At 31.6% G+C, this 21552-nt stretch overlaps 2 protein-coding genes across 3 annotated transcripts in view; one reads left to right on the top strand and one right to left on the bottom strand.

The window, feature by feature from the left end:
* Nucleotides 1-1201, bottom strand: part of Gart (trifunctional purine biosynthetic protein adenosine-3 Gart) — a 30928-nt gene extending 29727 nt beyond the window's left edge. The window contains exon 1 of the mRNA XM_074179983.1: nucleotides 1059-1201. The gene's annotated coding sequence lies outside the window, so the exon portion shown is untranslated. The remainder of the gene's footprint in view (nucleotides 1-1058) is intronic.
* Nucleotides 1202-6942: 5741 nt separating this feature from the next.
* CycE (Cyclin E) lies at nucleotides 6943-21387 on the top strand. 2 transcript variants are annotated; one of them, XM_074179981.1, is made up of 4 exons: nucleotides 6943-7166; nucleotides 14150-14671; nucleotides 14759-15559; nucleotides 16785-21387. In XM_074179981.1, exons 2-4 carry the CDS (start codon nucleotides 14186-14188, stop codon nucleotides 17238-17240), a joined length of 1743 nt encoding a protein of 580 aa, XP_074036082.1. In that variant the 5' UTR covers nucleotides 6943-7166; nucleotides 14150-14185; the 3' UTR covers nucleotides 17241-21387. The 2 variants fall into 2 exon arrangements, with proteins under 2 accessions (XP_074036082.1, XP_074036083.1); XM_074179982.1 differs by lacking the exon at nucleotides 6943-7166 and adding an exon at nucleotides 7199-7612.
* The last annotated feature ends 165 nt before the right edge of the window (nucleotides 21388-21552 follow it).

The following is a 21552-nucleotide window of genomic DNA, read 5'->3' as shown; positions in this document are numbered from 1 at the left end:
ACAGGAGGCACAAAAAAGTCAGCAGAAAACAGGTAATAATTGAACGAAAGAACTAAAAAATACACACTCTGATTTCATAGTAGAGAAGATGGATCAAGAGAAAAATCGGAAAAAAGTGGAAACGGCGTTTACAAAATACTTATAGTACCTTCTATCTTTTAAGTATACTAACCCACCCAAGTACCCAACCCTACGGAGTGTGATAATATTGTAATATTGCATTGAATAGAAATATTTCATTCAGGTTTAACGATGAGGTAACTAATGAAAGGAAGTAGCTACTTTTCGAGTTCTTTTTGAAATTTATTGATTAAATTAAAAATAATTAAATAAATTGCATTTCTTCATTCATCAGTGAGATGTAAGCGGGAGTTCCAAATATAGGGAAAGCTTTGAATACCAAGCAAGCCTCAAGTAATGGAGGTTCGCAATAGACCATTTTCTATTCCGGCTTCATTAATGACAATGAGATAAGTATTAATCGTTACAATCCCACTAGAATTACAAATGAAACCCAAAAAAACTCCACATATTTCATTTAATTATCAACAGCTCAAAGTACTGATCAAATCACTTGGATGCTTCATTCACAAGTGTCACAAATCCCTAGATATAATGTATAACTGAACACAATTTATATGAACACAAGGCATAAGTGAGTTCAAGGTTTTAGATGACTACAGAATTATTAATCATTTCTCAAGAAGTAATAATGATCGGGGAAGTGTAGTTATGTACACACATGATTTAGTTGGAGTTAAGATATTCAAGTTATTGCCTTTTGCAGAAAAGGATTTTAAGTTTTGTCTTGGGTCACTTAGCAACACTACGATTGTCATTAATAAAATTGTTGTGGTCAAAGATATGGTCAATAATCGTAGTATTCTGCTAAGGGACAGAAAAAAGTTATTCCAAAAATGGTTTAGCCAGCAAGCAATTTACTTTGTTACTGAAAAAACTTCTTGAAGAAAATATATTCGATCTCACCCTTAATAGGTTAGTTAAGTACAAAATCATTCAAAAAGTCAACTAGATACAAGAGAAATAAAATCAAGTACCTGTTATTCTCTTGGAAGGTTTGAAACTCTGTTTTCAAACATCAATAACCTCAAACTTCTTCTTCTCGTGTTGTGTAAAGCACCTTCGTCATTGGTTACAGATCGTCGTGCCTTGCGCAATATCTGAAACCTATATTGTTTATAGGTTTATATTCTGTTTTTGTGGTGCTCACTGGAATTAAAGTTATTGAATAAGGATCAATTGATGTTTGATGGATTTTTCTGGAATTCTGAGATTTACGGGAACTTTTAACTTTCTCCATTTTTCTACATCTTTATATTATTGTATTCGTGTGCCCGCACCGTTATAGACCATCATCATTGTTGTAGGATCTGCCCCCACCATGTTTTACAAAAGCATTTTGTGACATTTAAACCTTTATTTGTTTTATTAACATCTCATACAACTTTTCAGAGACTTGATATTTTTATTATATCTCATCCTTCCTGTTAGTTACATGAGTTCATTTATTTCACCTTATATATCTGTGAGGAATTATTTGAATTCAACCTAGTTATCTAACAAGAAAAAAAGTTGCTGAAAGAAATTTGCTAAACCAGAAGTGAATGAAAATTTCAAATGAAAATTAATGATAATGAAAGAAAGCAAAAACTTTCTATGGCGCGAAGATACATGCTAACACTACTGCAACATCGATTATGACATTATGACGTACTCTTGCTATTCTATTATTTTATCAAGAAAATAGTAGTAATGAGTAGCTCATTAGTGTGGAGAGGCAGAGGTGCGTTTGACGTTTGATTTTTATAGAAATTCAATTGATGAAAGTATTGAAAAAGGGTCTCCCAATTAACTGGTCTCATTTGGACACCATCTACAGTAAATTACAGAAATATTGTACGCCCTTTTCACACGCTCCTACACAGGAGGCACCCCAATAAAACGACCCCATGAAACAATGAATAAGGTTCACCTGGTTTTAATATAATCGAAAAATATTAGAGTCGAAGATTCTCTATACTACTCACCTGTTTCCTCTATAGGAATATTCGTCTATCTAATTAGTAACAAAATATAGGGGCTTACCACAGGGTTTAATGCTGATTTACCATATATAAGCAATGCCAAAAATGTAATGATGAAGGCGGTTCACAGTTCGAACATAAATTGTAGTTGTTTGTATGTTTTTGTATAATTTTCTAACTTTTTTAATAATAAACCAACTTTTTGTCTACTGTTTTTATTGATATGTAATTCCATTAACTTGTTTCTGCCGATTTCAATGTCAGCTAAGTACATATTTACCTACTTCAAAAATACATTTTGATTATTCTCCACTTTTTAGTATTTTTACCTTTTTTGCTGTTGCTTTACCTGATAATAAGGATGGAAAAATCAAGAACTTTCCTCTCTGTCATATCGAGTTCACACCACAGAATAATAAATAAACAGGGTGATGTAAGGAAACAAATTAAGTACTTGCGATGCACTGTTTGGAACCTTTGGTGTAGCAATGAGTATTACTGGAGTTTTTTCCCAACACCAAAACGTTGTTTTAACACCTTTTTTAAATCCAGTAATATTCAAACCAATTAAGGTTCAGAAAAACTAATATTTTGAGTGAACTGTGACACAGAACAATAAACTATCCTTTGTTATTGATCACAATTTCCAAAAATATTTGATCTGTGTGTTTATCTTCTTCAAAACCGATGAGAAATTTGTCGTAAGACGATGACTACCTGTCTGCGCTAGAAAAACACTTCGTTTTCGCACTAGGGAGTGAATTCTGTGGTCACGTCATAGATATACACTATATATAATTATAATTTCAGTGGGTTACTTGAAGTCGGATATTTTCATTATCCTACTCTTGAGTTGTATATACCCTTTATTAAGAGCACAGAAGGTATATTTCAGTAAATTGATTAATTTCACTCGTCGAATTGATGGAATTAACCAGAGGAGGGACACTTAGTTAACTTTAGAACTACTACTCATTTCTCTTTGATACCTCGGAGAAGGTTTCCTGATCAAATTTTTCAATGACATCAGAGAATGAGTTTTGACAAATAATTAACAAATATGATAGTATCTTTCTCTCGAAGTGGTATGCTACCATGGAGCAATGGAATACCTAAAAGACTTCGTCGGAATTTATAGTATCCTAAACAGTTTTCATAACAGCCCAAGACGACAAGTGAAGTTTTCATTTATGAAGCTGAAAATTATATCTACTACTGAAACAACATAATTAATAAACCATTACCTTCATAAGCTCGAGGAATCTCATCCTCTAACTCGCCATCTAATGTAAATGATACATAGCTCCTCTTCTCGTTCAGTGCATGACATACAAGTTACCTTCTGTAAGATCATTGATCAGATATGTTTACGTTCACTGTTGGAACTATAGAAAAAACTCATGTATTCTTTTATTCTTTCAAATAATGGATGTGATCCTTAGACACCCCAAAACGTGAAGGAAATTGACCTAGAATTTGAATTACTGTCTCCAAACGCTAGTGCCGCTCGTGGTTATTATTCCATAACCATTTAGAAACCCCGACTATATGAACATAATCACTCATTAATAATAATGGTAAAGTATCAATATAATGATAGGAAAACTACTTCAAATTATTTCTATCATCTGATCAACAATAATAATAGAAACAATCTTTGAAAAAGTATTTCCGCAACTGAATGGTCCTCTCTGTGAAAATTTGAAACTAAGAAAGTAACGGTCCATTCATCCACTAAATACCGCCAGGTATTTTGGGTCAAAAATTCGGCGCTTACAATTTTGTATTATCAGAAAATTAAATTTCAATTTGTAATTTCAAACAGTTTTCGGAGCTTTATTGAGGTTAATGTGTTCGTTGAAATAAAAATATTTCCCTATTGAAATTGTTACAGAGAAACATTGACTTGGGATAATTGAAATAAAAACACTATTTATTATTTTTCCAATATTAGAGGCTGGCCGGTAATCTCAACGTCCTACGATTTTTTGTGGACATGATTTGGAAAAAATTCTACTTTCGGGTTTTTTGAGTTTGCTTTTCATGTTTAAAGTGACTTCATAGTTTATAAATACATAAAAATCATCAGATATTGATGACACATCTTGTCTAGTTGGCATTGAAATTTGAATTTTTAGTTCACAAGGTAACCGTAGATAGTGAAAACGGCCTATTGGAATTTTGAAAGTGCTTGCTAAAGAGTTTTCTCTTTCAAAGTTATTTACCAGTATTTACCTTTCATAATTCAGCTTGTAGTCTCAGTTACTTTTCGAATTACCTCCATGTCTTTCAATCGTTTCATTTTAGATAATCGTGTCTTTCAGCACGATAGCGAATTTTCTATCATTATGAAAAAAAATTTGGAATCTTATCATGATATATGTTGAACACGTGATATATTTTCTACTCGACTGAATTTTCCTGGATATGTTTCTAGAAGATGATTGATTTGGTCAATTCTCGTGTTGTGTGTTGATCAATGGGGCGTGATTAATTCCAGTATGATTGACATTGATAATCCAATAATTGTTGTACCTTTTGGTTGTGGACAACAAAATTTGGATTCATTCATTTAAGCGTCAGAGAGAAACTGTAACTACTTCCAAATGATCTATGTTCCCTTATAAACTGTTAGAGTCAAACTATAAGTAATTAAAAACGTGATTTGTAGACTATTACGTTAACAGCTTTGCAATATTTGTCCAGAATCACTTGTCGATCAGTTGAACGCCTCTTATTATATTTTGTAAAACAGAATTTGTTGACAAATTACTTTCTTATTGTAGAACAATTGAAAGAATTGCGGAAACTCTTTTCATACGATTTGTCTAAACCAAATTGTATTTTGATACACCTACTACTTTAGAAGTTTGGACTTTTTTAATCGATTAGTTGACACACGGTATATAACATAATTTAATATATTCATGAACGCTATAAACAGATCACGAATAATTACGCTACAATGCTGAATGTTCGAATTCGTTTATTTTTATGTCTAATTTTTCCATCGAATTATTTCAATAAGCATATTCCAAAGCAGCAGCAGCATATAGTATACACGGATGAACAAAAATGCTATCGTATTTCTGTTCACTTTTTTCACTTTCGCTTTTTCAAAAGCTACTTTGATGAATGTAAATCCCGTCCAAATCTCAATATGTTTAAATGAAAATTTGGCTTCTGTGTGATAACTATGAAGCTACCTAAAAATCTATAGTCATCACACATGTCATTGCCACGAGAAATGTCTGGTGGTAATAACATGTGACAACAACAAGGTTAGGTCAAATGTTGCAAGTATTTATAATAGAAAAGTAGATATGTACATATATAATAGTTTCTCGTCATTATCTTGGAAATTGGGTTTGAAAATGTAGTAGATATTTGATAGTCATGACTGAAAGTTTTGTAACTTCAATACAAAATTGGTATTTATCAATACTATCATCAATACTAATTGATACAAAAAATGTATAGTCATCACACATGTCATTGCCACGAAAAATGTCTCGTGGTAATAACGTGTGACAACAAAAAAATTAGTTCAAGTGAATAATCATTCATAAAACTCAGCACACTTGAACGATAAATTTCCATATTTATTAGTGTCTCACTGATATGGAAACGTTTTTCTTTATTTAATCTTGACTACAATGCCTTCTCCAGATATATCATCAACGAATACTTCTTAAAAAATTTGTGTCGACTTAAAAGAATCCAGTACCTACTAATTTAGAAACTAGTACAATTGCAAGTGATAACTATAGGTATAGGAAAATATGTAGATCATCTGCATATGTTTTTATCGAATACCATCGGAAGACACTGCTTAAAAGAACATTTTTCGCATAAAAAAAAATTTCACTGAACAGTTCATAAATCCGCAACACGTGCTATTATTTAGTTTCCTCAAACTTAAAGAAGTTATTGTACCTATAAAAAACACGTGTTGTAGTTTTATAAACTGTCCAGTGAAGATCTCACAATGAAGTGTTACTTGATTTATTCATGGATGTTCATTAATTATATGCTAATTTCATGACATAAATGAATTTTCCTTCAAGTATTGAAATTCATAAAAATTAATTTCATGCACAAAACTTGATTTCAAAGGTGATTCTTGTTTTGGTGTATATTTAGGTTGCTAATTAATAAAAAAAACATTTTGTATAGTTTAATATCAGTTTCTGAAAGTAGTTTTTTTTTCATATGGCCTTTTCCGTTTCATTCTAAATGAATTTGAAAGTTTCCAGTTATCAAAAGCAAATGAAGTCGACCTTAAAAATCATGGTCGATAATTAGGGTCCAAATGGGGAAGATACTGTTGTATCAAAACGCCTATTGGAAGTAAATTTCATATCATGAAAATTTGTAATTATTATTATAAATGGTGGCATTAATTTTCATCCAAGTAACAACGGTCAGTGTATTCAAGGAATGGAATCAATTTTTTTCATGATCGAAGTTTCTATAAATGTATAAAAAGCACACATCATATAACCTTATGGGACTAAGCATAAAACAAGTTACAATGATAAAACATGAAAATATACATTGAAAAAGTAATGAATAAAAAAGAAACTTAATGTTGAAATAATAGTACAACTGACTTTCATTTAATATTCTTTATATATTAAGCGAGAAATATGAAGTTAAAAGGGATTGTTTGAACTGATTCATGAAGAACTGATGATAATTCATCCAACAAATAATGAAAAGCTTCGTCAAGAAGTTGAGAAGGGTCTAGTTGTCAACAAATACTGACTTCAGTTCTAAAATTTGCTTCAGTCATATTATCAGATTTTTTCACCATAACGCACGAGAAATAGAACGCGCCTTGATCAACGTACCCCTTCCAAACTTGTTCAAATACACATACGGGTATATAGCTATCTTCATTATTGTTTACGATATGTCAGCTGTGCTTAAAACGAGTATTTAAAAATGGCTGTATAGTAAGGAAAATTGGCATTTTCTGTGTTTATCGTTAAAATATATGATGAACAAAATCGAGAATTAGTTCAGTTTTTCAATTGTTTATGCAAAAACAGAATAAAATTAGATTACACCATTCAACATAAAAACAAAATCGAAGAAGCGGCAGCTGTTTTGTGACAAGTATGTATGGTTCATGGTATGAATACAGTTGATAAATAAAATATAAGCACATTCGGTTAATGATTGCATTGTGCATTTTGAAGAGTATTTGTAGCTTAGGAAACAAATAGAATTTTATTTTTGTGAGATTGTACATATGCATATAGCTAGAAAATCAACTAATGCATGCGCGGGATCCCCGTTTTTCTGGCGGGACAAATGGAATGACTTTTTCGGTATGGCGGGATGAGCAGGAAACGAGGGTTCTTTTACTTTGGTTATGTGCAAGTTACACGTAGAAAAATCTCGCGGCTAACAAAGTTGGAATCATTCTTTATATTCTTCGCCTTTATATTAAATAAAGAGTACAAAATATACTGCTGAATTAACAATAAAAATTATCTTTACAACCGATAACTTCGAAGTGAATGTGAAATTTTTATTAATTTTTATTGAAAATATTAAAGGTAAGTGGGAGTAGCGATAATGGGCTTGATATTAGAGGTTTTTTCTTTACAAGAAGTAATTTGCCTTATTTGTTGCTTTTCAAAAGATAATTTTTTTTTATAAAATTCGAATACAAACTAACCGTGTGTTGGCCTGCAGGGGGTCTAATATTCACTTTGTGTGCCATCCTGGCACATTTACAATTTTCTATTATTCGTCTATTATACTGGACTTGGTTTTTAATCCAAGATAATGTGTAATCATTTTTTTTTGGTATTGTTTGGAGTAAATTATTTTTAGGTGTGGACGTGTATTAATAGATGAATATCCATATTAATTTAAAGGATATCAGTAGACTTCACAAAACACTATACTCATTATACATGAAAACAGTGTCAAAAATAGTTAAAGAGCTATTAAAGTATAGATTTAAAGGGATTTAAAAGGATTTAAAGGGACGATACTGCTGGTGTTCATTGAACTTTGGAGCCATTGCATTGTTTTGATTAAGTAATTTATAACTCCAAAATGAAGCAATTTTATTTACACCCTGTTGAATTTGTGAAAATATTTTGTTTTATAAGTTTCTAAATTGGATGTGTTGAATTTGCTGTCTTTGCTTACCTCATATCTTGAAAATTTCCATATTGAGAAATATATGATTATAAAATTATCTTTTTTCACCGAGTTGATTGAGAGATTTTATTTAAAATATACTGAATTATTTAATGTCAATTGACATGAAATCTAAGGTAGTAGTGCTACTAGATTTTAATCCTTGGTTGAGGTGCATTTTTGCCTAATAGTTTAGGGGAGAATAAAATAACATAAGATAGGTATCAATTGACTGCTTACATAGAATCATAGTATCAATTGTAATTTTTCCTCATAACCTTGTATCCTGGTTACCAGTGGGAAGTGAAATAAGTGTAAGATATTCAATGATCACTCATTTAAGCATCATATGTTTTTGAACAATATGTTATTAAAATGAAGTAATATGAAATTATATGTATATATGTCTTCTCGCTACCATATTCAAACTCATTTGAAAATGAAATGAGATATTTTGAAATGAAAATATAACTAGTGCGGTTGTCATTATACATGATTTATAAAAACAGGCAAAATAAGTATATGGGAGAAAAGTTGGAAATAAACAAGTTAAAACGCAATTCTATTTTTTATTTACAATATTCAATTTAAAAAAAAAGTTTATAACTCTTACATTCCAGAGAACTTATTATATATTCGTTTCATTGATGTGGAACATCCAACATAATAATAAATTAGTTCATATTATTGCATTTTCTTTTTATCCGAATTGAATGTCTAGATATTTATGTTGCTCATGTTGCCAAAAAAATACTTATAGTAATGAGTCTGCACTCATGAACTTTGGGGGATTATTTCTCAAAATGGTATTACAGTTTGTTTGTTTGAATATACATTCCGAGTCCAAAACAGGCACTTTTCCCAATCACCAGATATGCAGTACTCTTCTCAACCAAGTTGGGGTCTTCACTCCACCAACTTGTGCTTTTTTTTGAGTTATTCTATGCCAGAGGTTCCTGTTTTACCTTTTATATATTGCAAGGTTATTAATTAACTTTTGATAGTTATGAGCAGAGGCACCATCTTGATTCCTTAGTTTTAGTACAAAAAACTATACAGACAAGTGATTTGATAGATCCTCTTAATATGTAGATCTATTTTGGTGCATCTGATGAGTGTGGATACTGTGGTTTCAATGAATAAACATGATATTTTTTAATAAATTAGATGTAGCTGTTACTATGTGGTAGGAGATCATTATGAAAAATGAGAAATTAATTAATTATGTTTGTATTTGTGACTAACGTTACTACAGTTTTGTCCTACAAGGACATTTTCGAACTATTGCATTAGTTCAAACTATTGTATTAGTTTGAAAATGTCCTTGTAGGACGAAACTGCAGTAACATTAGTTACAAATACAAGAGGAATTAAAACATTGGAAGTTTCATTTCTCATTTTTCATGATGTTATTTTATTGTTGAAACATACAATTGATAATGAAATAGGGTTCAAGGAATGGGGAATTGGTTAACACTGCTCTCTTAGCAACATTTTTCACATCAGATGATATTGTAATATAACAGACAAGTAAACTTGATCTAATACCAATAAAATATGAGAGCAATGTGAGTTTTCTAAAAGTATTTCATTGATTTATTTTCTTCAGTTTTCTTGATTGCAGTAATGTGTTTCTAAGAAATAACTACACTTGGAAGTATTTTAGTTTCACTTTGACCGCTTGGAATGAATATTGAACCCTAGATGAGTGCGTATGATAACAAGCAACCCTGTTAACCTCTAAAGTCTAGAGAAAAAAATATGAAAAAGCACTTTATCCCTCTAATTCTGACAATTGTATATAAATCGGTAACTAGTTATACCTGATCAAAATTAGTGTTATTGTCATCAAGGGCTCAAGTGCATTTTTCAGCTGTTCAAATGTTGCAAGTATTTATAATAGAAAAGTAGATATGTACATATATATTTAAATATATTGTACATATATTGCACAAATCAATTCAATGCAGAGTGCAAGAGACTGTTGGTTGACATTGGAAGTCACAGCATTCTGGAAATGACCTCTGACTTTATGCCTCCAACCGGCAACTACGAACTGCCTTATAAAGTACTATTCCCGAGTAATGAGGACTGGATCCTGTAGGAGAAGGAAATATTAAGAGCAGATAGTTGTTGGTTCACAGATGGATCAAAAACATATTCCGGTTCTGGTGCAGGTGTTTTCAGTCGCAGACCCAGGACAGAGTTATCTACCTGCCTAGGAAATTATGCGACTGTATTTCAAGCGGAAATTTACTCTATTGAACTGTGTGCGGAGAGATTGGATAAATCCAACCTCACAAGTCAATAAAAATATTCTCGGACAGTCAAGCGGCGTTGGAAGCTCTTGGTTCCTACCGAGCAACGTCTAAATTGGTAGTAAACTGCCAAAAAAGACTCTCCTCGATAGGAAAACTAAACAGATTGTCTCTGGTCTGGATTCCTGGCCATACTGGCCTGGAAGGCAATGAAGCTGCTGACTTTCTTGCAAAGGAGGGTGCTGCAAGCGGCTTCATTGGACCAAGACCTGTCATTGGCATCGCTTTGGGCTTTGCCAAACAAACACTTAACACCTGGATGGCAAGAAGAGTTATGGACTTCTGGCAGAATCTTCCAGAATTGGCTCACTCCAAGGTGTTTATTTACCTTTCAAAGCTTGATTCCAAACAGTTGTTGGACTACAGTAGGGATGAACTACGATGTCTAACAGGCCTTCTTACATTTGAATCATCATATGCAGAGACTTGGACTGTCGGAAGACAGTGTGTGTCGCCTCTGTCTGGAAAATGATGAAACTGCAGAGTATATACTTTGTGCCTACCCCGCTGGGGACCGAATCAGGTTCTTTGAGTTCGGCAGATCCGTACTCTCACCATCTGACCTGAAAGACCACTCACCATACAAACTAATAGGCTTCGTTAAGAAGCTGGGTTTATTTGGCCGAGTGTGAATAGGTGTGAGCCAGAATAAACCCTTGTGGGTTGCGGTGGAGGGTCGAATAGACCCACTCACTTTAGACCTACCTACCTACCTACATATATAATAGTTTCTCGTCATTATCTTGGAAATTGGGTTTGAAAATGTAGTAGATATTTGATAGTCATGCCTGAAAGTTTTATAACTTCAATACAAAATTGTTATTTATCAATACTATTATCAACACTAATTTATCTATTATTATAAATCTCAACTCACATAGAATATAGTAATATTACTTGAAAAATCAAGAACATGAAAGTAAATAATGAAATAATACTGAATTGAAGGGGTTATATTTTTTAGGAGTGAATAATTTTTGGGAAAGAAAGTTTTTGGCTTTCTACTACTCCATCTTGATACAAAAAAAAGAAGGATGAGGGAGTCTTCCAAAGAAAGGAAGGAAGTAACTCTATACATGGATGTGTAGATCATGCAAAGAAGGAACTTTCAGACACAAACATTGACAATAAACATTGAATTATACAAAATAATTTTTTCTTTCGTATAATTCAATGTTTATATGAAAGTAGCTGTTTCAGGAGGACTTTCTTTCAGTTTGATTGCATAGTGCAAAATTTCCGTATCGTTTAGATTCGGGAACTTGTGGTTGCACTCCAAGGAATGGTTTGAAAATGTTGAATCATTTCACCTAGCATACTGTTTTGAGAAATTTTGGCCACATTGTCCCACATAAACACTATTACACTCCAGACACTTAAGCATATAAACTCCGGATTTCTCCATCTTGTTCACTTTATCTTTGCCATTAAAAAGGAAATTAAATAAACTGGCATGTGGCCTGAATGCCACTTCTGAAAAATCCCGCAATTGTTTCTGTTCTATTACCAAAATATGTTAAAGTTACAAATTTCTTGATTTCTGGTTGTTTGATCTGAGGGTATATTAATCTGTACGTAAATTTGAGGTTTTGTTATCTAACTAACTTCTGGATTGTGTCTGCGTTGAAACCAGTATTATGTGTTATCTATTTATTGTATTCGTTTGAAAATTTCCTTATAGGAAAGGAAGTTTTATTTCTCATTTTTCATACTTATCTCCATCCATCAGTTTATTGTATACAATACTTTTGACATGTCTAAACGAGTCAGATCATGGGATCTATCCATTCCTCCTCCATACCCTAGGATTTGTAAATGTTCAGTGAGATACCGTCGGACATTGATTTGGTAGTGGGATGGCACTCCATCTTGCCGAAACCATATTATATCTGCTGGGATATGTGGGTTGGCTCGATTCAAATGACCAATAATAAAAAAAGAAATTAGGTATTTTCTCTCATCCAGTAAAGATTTTCCCAAGCAGCACTTTTGTTGATTAACACGTTCAAGTTTCAAAATCTTCTTGCACGAGCTCCTGAGTGGCTATCATTGTATCAAATAAATAGAAATATGTCTAGAATGTTCTAAATAATAAAAGATTGAAATATAAGGTGTTTTTAATTCAAAGAAAAAGTTGGTTCAATAAACTGATGGATGTAGCCGTTACTACATGGTAGGAAATCATAATGAAGAAAAGAGAATTGAAACTTTCTATGTTTTCTATCACTTGTATTTGTAATTAACGTTACGGCAGTTTCGTCCTATAAGGATATTTTCAAACTTATACATTAAACGTACTCAATGTATAAGTTTGGAAATGTCCTTATAGGACGATACTGCAGTAAAGTTAGTTACAAATAAAAGTGATGAAAAACACAGAAAGTTCAATTCTCTTTTCTTCATCCTGAAGAAAAAAGATTTTTCAAACATGCCCCCATTTATTTATTATCGAATTTATTTCTTTTGTATATTATTCTTTACATTTAATTGATAGCTTCACTTATTGTCATACCAATCAGTCATACCAGTGTTATCATACATGATAGGTTCAGATAATTCTGATTGAATAACAATGAGTAAATAATTATCTGTGAACTACAACCCTCAGAAATCGAAACTTTGCGAACGAGGATTAACAGGTCTTACCTTTTGAAGTGCGATTCCTAGCAGGGATTATGGGTTATGAACTTTCAATATAAGTTTCTGAAATAATTGTATCACATTTCCATTTTATTCTGTTGAAATCACTTCTATTCCAGTTCTGATGTGTGGGTAAAAGTGTTTTATATTAAATTCATTTTACGACAGAATTTCTAGTTGTTTCTATCAAATTTTCATGATAAAAGGAAAAATACGATTTTTTAAGAGTTGAATTATTTTATTTATCATTTCTATATTGGTATTTTAGATATTTCTCTATCATATTTGTTGTAGAGAGTTGATTTGAAATCTGATTTAGCTATTCCGCTTACTTTTCAGTTGGGTCCTCAAGTATATTAGAATTCAGACTAGCTTTTTGGGAATAATACTTTCACTATTTGGTTCATTATTGCGTATTCTATCGAATCTTTAGAATCGGTTTCATCAGGTTAGACTTCTACTCATATATATTTTTATTTTTACTTTTTTTTTCCTAAGGTTTTATCATGTTCATAAGTTCAGGCAGTTTATATTAGTTTATATTGGAAATGCATCATTAGAGAAACGTTCAAATTCGGTTGAATTTTCTGGCATTTTAGTTGTTATTCAAATTATTTTTCATAAACTTATACCTCACGATCTTCACAAACTTTATTTGAAAAATATATCACGACATGTTTCGTTAACACAGTAGCTTCTTCAACAGTGATTAAAATTGTTACGCTAATATTAGCGTAAGAAGCAACTTGTATCATTCAAAACATTGTTGATAAAGCTACTGTGTTAGTGAAACATGTCGTGATATATTTTTCAAATAAAATTTGTGGCGATCAAATCGTGAGATGTAGTTTATGAAATTACTATGGATCTTCATCAAGTAATGGCCAAATCAATCATTAAATTATTTCAGTTATTTCTGGAGTTTGGCTCCTTGTTATATTAGTTTCTTTCAATTTATTATTTATATTATTTTCTTTTTTGCAGAGTAACTTCCTTGACGAAATATATTTATATCTCAAAATGAGCGACAGCAGGTCTGATGAAGATAGATCCCTACATTCCAATGAAAAGTTTCAAGACTATGATCCTGAGAAACTCACCTGCATGGGGCAATATAATGAAGGAGAGTATGTTGATTCCAGCAAGTTATCTTTTCAAGACTTGCTGAAAATCCACCATAAACAAACAGTTTGGGGCTTCAAATTCGGGAAAGAACTGCGTGATAGTACTTTGGCAAGAGAAAAGAGTAATCTGGAGAAGAAATCTGATGTAAATGAAGTTAGGGATCAAACACAAACTATCATTGATTCAAATGATACTGCCAGTAGTAGTAGTAGTTGTATATCTTATACTGAAAAAGATCATAAGACACCGCATTCGAGAAAGCGAACAGGGGCCAGAAGAAGCAGCAAAAGGAAAAGCAGTTCAAAACATAATGATTTTGAATCACCCCAAAAAACACGTAGGGCTCCATTGCCTTTGATGGACTGGGCAGACTCTAAAGATGTGAGTATGAAATATGGCTTGTATGTTATAAAAAAATTGAGGAGTACTTTAAAAATATCGAAATACTCAAATAACATTTTTTTAAAGGTTTGGCTGTTTATGGTTTACAAAGAAGAAGCATCTCTGAATCTACGAAATCCTAGCCTGTTTGAAGATTTTACAAATTTCATGCCTAGGATGAGAGCAATCTTGCTGGACTGGATAATGGAAGTATGCGAGGTCTATCATCTACGTAGGGTCACATACTACCTTAGCATTGACTACTTTGACAGATTTTTGTCAATAAGGCCTGATGTTCCAAAAAATCAACTTCAACTAGTGGGTGTTACTTGTCTATTTCTTGCATCCAAACTTGAGGAAGTTTATCCTCCTCGTTTAACAGAATTTTCCTATGTTTGTGATGGTGCTTGTAGCCCAGAAGAAATTCTTGCTTGTGAATTGTTAATCTTGAACAGTTTAGGTTGGGACTTGAATATTATGACCCCTAGCGACTGGTTGAATCTTTACATGCAAATACATTTTCAAGCTGGAAGTGTTACCAGGCAAAAATTACATTGTGACATTAACAAAGGCTTTTTCTTTCCACAATATTCTGGTTATCAGTTCACCAGAGCGTCACAACTTACCGATATGTTCAGTTTAGATCCAGGATTTCTTAAATTTAGTTACAGTACCATTGCTGCTGCAGCAATGTACTTTATGTATGGGAAAAAAACTGCTTTAGCTACTTCTGGTTTGTCTTGGAAGCAGTTGCAACCTTGTGCAGAGTACATGGCAGTATTTTACCATGTTTTACGGGATAGTCCAGATCCTAGGTTGCAGTCATGTAAAGGGGATCCAGCAGTGGAAGAGCAACCTAACACATCGTTGGATAGTATTAGACACACGGTAAGTTTACAAAAAGTGTTCAGTAATATTTAGTATTATACAATTGGCAACTGACAAACTTCCAGTGGAGGAATGAAATAATGACTGTCATTAAGATATACTGAAGGTTCATCCACCTGGATGATTTATGAATCAATGGAGTTAATATCTCCATTGGACCAATGCCCTTCAGATGGATAATCAAGGTTTGGATTTCCAATTTAACCAACCTTGAAGATCTTACTGTTTTTGAGATAGCAATAGTGGGATAAGCAGATATATATGTATATAGATATATAAACAGGAGAGAAGGAGAGAGAATACAGGGGACTAATATAGCCGTGGGAGGGGGATAAAACATGTTTCTCTGATCAAATTTAGAAAGTTTCAAAAAGGAACACAAATAGCATGACATCACTTATAATTATACCTACTGAAAATTAAGTTTCTTTGAAAAGGAGACATTTATTATCTATTTCAAAACATAAAACATCGACATTCAAGGAATCACTTGCATATATTGTCATAATATTATTTAATATGTTGCCTCAAGATAATAAAGAGCTGCATATAATTTTTAGAAAAGGATACACTGTTATTGTGATTATTGCTTTTACTGCATTTCTTTTACCTTAGTTAAAGGTTAATTGACTTTTATGTATATATAGGTGTATATGTATGTGTTTTTTATTTTCTATAATAAATTATATCAAGTACTTGTCGTAAGTGTCCGATCTATGTTTATACTGTGGACCATTATTATTGTTTATTTATTTTTTATATTTTTTCTAATCACATGTCTGATATGTAAATGATCGAATAGACGAATAAAGTTATTATTATTATTATTATTATTTAAAGGAAATCAAATTGTAACGTAGAACTGAAGGAACTAGGAAATAACTATGTTTTTGGATTTTGTTTCAAAATGCTATATATCTTTTACATTTATCTAAATTTGATTACAAATCAGGAATAGGAAAAATTTTATAAGAAAACAAATCTACAGAAATGAAAGTGATTCTTCAGAATAGAGACTTCTAGAATGAGTGCATACTCATTTACGCTGTCCAATCATGAGTACTCCTGAGACTCTGATTCATCATTGATGATTTTGATCTTTTAATGTTGTAAAACAGTTACATCATTAATTAATTTGATAAAATGAACATTAAAGTATATTAGGAGTTATGTTTGTTGATTTATTACCATAATCAATGTAGAATTCATGAATTTGTTATTCCAGGTGAAGAATTTGGTGAAAGATGAAAATCACTCTCTCCAGACCCACGTGGTGAACATGGAATATTTTGAAAAATCTGCAATAATTAGGCTCGAACAAATGGGCCTCAAAGTGGAGAGGACATATGTTAAAAAGAAGAAAAATGACAAGAAGAGAGATAGTACACCTGATAATAAGGATGAAGAACATAAGGAAACTGAAGAAGCACAAAACTTGGTTTGTATGTACGAACTAGAAAAACTTTCGTGTGACGCAACTGCTTTAAGCGATGAAGATGTAAATGTTATAGCCCCGACCACATCAGATGCTGATCTGATCATGCCAGAAGACAGCAAAGCTGTTCTTAGTTTTGATGAAATATTGGAAGGTATAGTAAAATGTAATAGCAAAAATATTCCTGTTCAATTACAAACGAGTAATGACTTATTAGAAGAAACGGTTAATAGGCTCGAGCAGTAGCCTTTATTCGTTTGATTTTTATGATCAATTTGAGTATTCTTTGTAATGTACTGAGTTTCATTCTGTGTCTTTTAAATTTTTCAGAAACTACTAGTTGAATTGTTGGTAATGACATTATAAATTGATAGTTTCAAATTCAGTTATTTATTTCATTTTCTCATTCAAAGTTGTTGGTGTCAATAATTTTTTGTTCAAAAGAGAGTACTCAAACTGATCATTCAATAATTTAGTGTAATGTAATAAGTTTGTAAATTGTGATTTTAAATTTTATTTATCTTCCCATATATTGTTGATGAATATCTTCATTTTTATTTATGCAACATGCTCATCTTTCATTTTATATATCACTTTATTTTATTTCATTCTCGAAATACAAGTCTTATGTTGATACTAGTACCTGGAAACCAGATTAATTTAAATTATTTAGAATTATTCAACTGTTATGTTACTCTAGTTGATATAACTTTTTGGGTGATGCATTATTACAATTGACCATTAACAAATTTTGTAAGACATTTACCTTAACAAACTTACCTGTCATTTCTAATGATTTTTGAATGAAGTCAGATTTGATATAATATTAACAAAGTAGAAAATAATCAAATTTTCAGGAAATCATTCAATGATATTATAGATTTTTGGGAATATGATTTTTCCATGAAGTTACATCCACTTTAGCTCTGTGAATGTAATAATGATCTCAATTAACAATGAAGTGAAAATTACTCTAAATTCAGATATAGTTTCAGTTCAGTTCTGATCTAGCAGTAATAGAATGGGGCTAGAATTGAAATGTTTATTTTCAATTGAAACTCAATAATATAAAATGTGTCCCAGGATTGTTACGAGTTGGCTTTGATAGTGAAGTTTGAGTTATTTTCTTTTCAGGCAATATATTTGTTCATGATTAGTCAAAATGGTACTGCAAGAAAGTGTTTAGGAAGAGAAATTATGCTTCTATAAAAAATTTCAGGAAGATTTAGTCACTTTGATCAAACCGCCATTATTTTTAAGTTAAACATTGTTTTTACCCACAGATCCATCGCAGATAGCGCTGGAAGATACTTTCAATAAAAATATTGTACAGAGAGCAATGATAATTCAATCAAAGAAGTTGAATATTTCTGAAATTTTATGTAGAGCCATTATTTCTTGTCCTGTTCAACATTACTTAATAATGTTTGGACATATCATGAAAATAAAACAATCCTTCACTGAAATAAAACTGGTTTTTGCTTTACTGTCAAGACTGACTTGTTTTTGAAAAACTAAAAATTTTCTTGAAGCACAATTTTCAAGTGAGATTCAACAATTTTTAATCCGTCATAAATTTCGTAACATCAATCCTGATATAATGTATATATTTAAATTAATTATGTAATATGTTGGATATAGGTATGACAAGTAAGATGAAAAATAGGTGGAACACCAGCATGAATATAAAACAAAAAAAAATTGAAACCATAATGAAATAGCAACATTAAAACTCGGTACAAAGTTGGCTATCTTATTTTAAAAAATTGAAAATTAAATCTATAAAGAATGTTACATTTCAATAAATATGGACATTTCACTTTCTATTCATTTCAAAACAGTAAAATTTAGATTAGGTATATGTTTCCTGAAAATTTTGGTAGAGTTTGTATCTAAGAGTGACTTGTCACAATCTAATGCCAATATAGTGCAACATTCCAGAGCTACATGATTTAATCAAAGCTAATATTTAGACATCAATTAGAGCAACATGTAGTTGAGTATGTACGCCCACTTGCTAGTGTGAAAGCGAAGTCCTCTTGGAGACATAAAGGAATCCATCTGTGACTCCTGCTATTAATAAACATCATGATCCTCTGAATAAGATAATATCGTTGATGCAAAGCGTTGAGAGTATTGAAAATGTCTGGCATTCCATTGTTTTTATCTTCATTCGGGTTTGAAGGCTGTAGTAGTTTGGAACTGCATCCTAACATTTTGCCAGTATGAGTGGCTGGCTTCTTCAGAGGTTCATTAATCTTGATGATTCACCAATGACTGGTGATTTCTAGTTCGTAGGTTGTATTTATGTTGACTTAGGTAATCCGCCTTTCTTCCTTTCTTGTTGATGTGTTGCTATTGGCTGAAGTGTTATTACCTGTTAATGATATATCTTTTTCCAATGTACCTGTTAGTGGGTTGTTATTGATTACTTTATTAATACTTGACTTATTAATGAGTGACCTGTCGTGTCTAAGAGCCGTAACATTGCATAAGAATGCAGTTCCAAACTACGACGGCCATCAAACCCAAATGAAGATAGTAACTCTGAAAATCTCAGCTGTGAAAGCCTTAACCAATTTATCATGACTGGCATTGACACATTCTGAGGACATTGTTGATTAATAATCGTAGTGATTTCATGTTATACTGCCTAAAATCTGTAGAAGGGTTTGCTTTATAGGTGGCAAATACACATACATTCTTGACATATGACTAATTATCAAAATATTAGCTTTTTTAAAATTACGTTAATCTGACTGCTCTGGGATATTTGGATAAGTTTCAAATGATATCTGAATCATTTTCAATTGATCCACATAATATTGGCGACCGAATTGTTATGTGCTTTGTTTCTGTTTAATATGAAACACAGTTCGATTGAGTGAAAATTGTACAGCACAATAAAAAATGACTTGAATAAAGGTATGAGTGATGGAAAGTAACACTCCAGCAAACATATTTTCCCACATACAAAAACTCTGTTTTCTTTCCATGTTTATTGGTTGGTAAAATGCGTGTTTAGAAAAGTGTTGCAGCTCTGGTGTGTGGGAAAATGTTTTAACTGGGTCCATTTAACAGCAGAGGCTTCAATTCTACTTTGAGGGATAAATGTGTTTATTTTAATGTATTTGTAGAATTTGAACCCCAGTATTTGCATACAATGACATTTTCTAAAGAATAATACTATTGATACCTTTGGACGTCAGAAATTCTGTAATACAAATATTGATAAACTGCTTGCTTATCAAGTGAATCATTTTTCATTTGTGTGAAGATGAGGTATCACAAGATGTTTTGTCCTCAATTATTAACCTAATCAATGAAAAACCTTCAAAATACTCAAGATTTATAATATTTTATCCATTTTTAAGACATTACACAAAATGAAGAAGCTTGTCATATTTTCCAATCAAGATTATTTCCATCAATGCATAAAAACGAAGAAACCATTGAAGGCTAGCCAGCATTTACAGAGTTTTAAGACAATTTTGCTTTGCCTGTTTAATCAAATAAAATTAACAAACTGGTGCTCTTATTTCACATAAATCTTAAACTTTAAATTCTGAAAATGACTTTCTTGAATTTATACTGACGTTTTTCTTTCTGGAAATAATCTCTACGTATGTCTCTCGAACACCAAGCTCAATCTATGAAAATCGTGAAATCTCTTGATATTAAAAATTTTGATTTTAAGAAAATGCTTTCGTGTATAATAATTCAAGATAAAATTCCAAGATGTATAATCTCGGGATTTTATTTGATAAGTAAAATTTAGAAAATCATAGATTTCTACACATTTATTCAACCAATTAAACTTGGTGCACTCGGGGTATAACTCTTGAATATATTACAGTTATTTTTGCATCAAACTTCCACAGATGTTCAAAAAATGTTCTTATGCACTTTATTCGGTTCTAATTTTTGATTTCGAAGATCTAATTAATTTTGCAATAACCATATTGCAGTATGATAGACTTCTCTAGGTTAAGATGTAACTGGTTGCCTTATTGATGTAACCAATCTGTTGACCGTTAAGATTAGTGCAAAATCTTCCCAGTGAAATTAGTAATGTCAATTTGTTCCGAGCCTCTATTTTGTCAATTTTTATTCTGTTCTAGTTAGGTAATGGGAAAATTTTCTAGTTTTCGTTATTGATATTATTTCTATTGAACTGAAATGAACATGTAATTTCAAAATTTCTATACTTCGTGAATTTTTCATTTAGCGTCGACTGATTGGTCCTCTTTCGTCTTGGAAAATGTGATCTCTAGTATAAAACTAAAAAATATATTTTTGTTTTTTCTAAATTTATGATATACATATTTAGAAATGTAGTTTTAATGGTGTTGATGAATGTAGCATATTTTTATTAAATTAAAAATCAAAGAAATTACTGGTTTTTATTTAGTTCTGATGATTCCAGGAGAAAAACACGTTACGTAAGATATTTTATACTGCACAAAATATAAATAACCATCAAAAGTGGAGTTTATATTAAAACTGATGGTAATTCAAAAGAGCAGTGGAATAATTAAAGAAAATGACAAAAATTTGG

This window comes from Leptinotarsa decemlineata, unplaced genomic scaffold (genome assembly GCF_025532065.1).
Source record: "Leptinotarsa decemlineata unplaced genomic scaffold, Ldec_3_MD MMD2_tig00026282_RagTag_RagTag, whole genome shotgun sequence".
In the NCBI taxonomy this organism is placed as follows: domain Eukaryota; kingdom Metazoa; phylum Arthropoda; class Insecta; order Coleoptera; family Chrysomelidae; genus Leptinotarsa; species Leptinotarsa decemlineata.
Note: the sequence above shows the minus strand (reverse complement) of the source record. Positions and strands in the feature narration are given on the sequence as shown.

Coding starts and splice junctions, on each gene's coding strand:
- CycE (XM_074179981.1), top strand. CDS start 14,186: ATGAGCGACAGCAGGTCTGATGAAGATAGATCCCTACATTCCAATGAA. Junction 14,672..14,758: donor ACTGGGCAGACTCTAAAGAT/GTGAGTATGAAA, acceptor ATTTTTTTAAAG/GTTTGGCTGTTTATGGTTTA. Junction 15,560..16,784: donor TGGATAGTATTAGACACACG/GTAAGTTTACAA, acceptor TTGTTATTCCAG/GTGAAGAATTTGGTGAAAGA.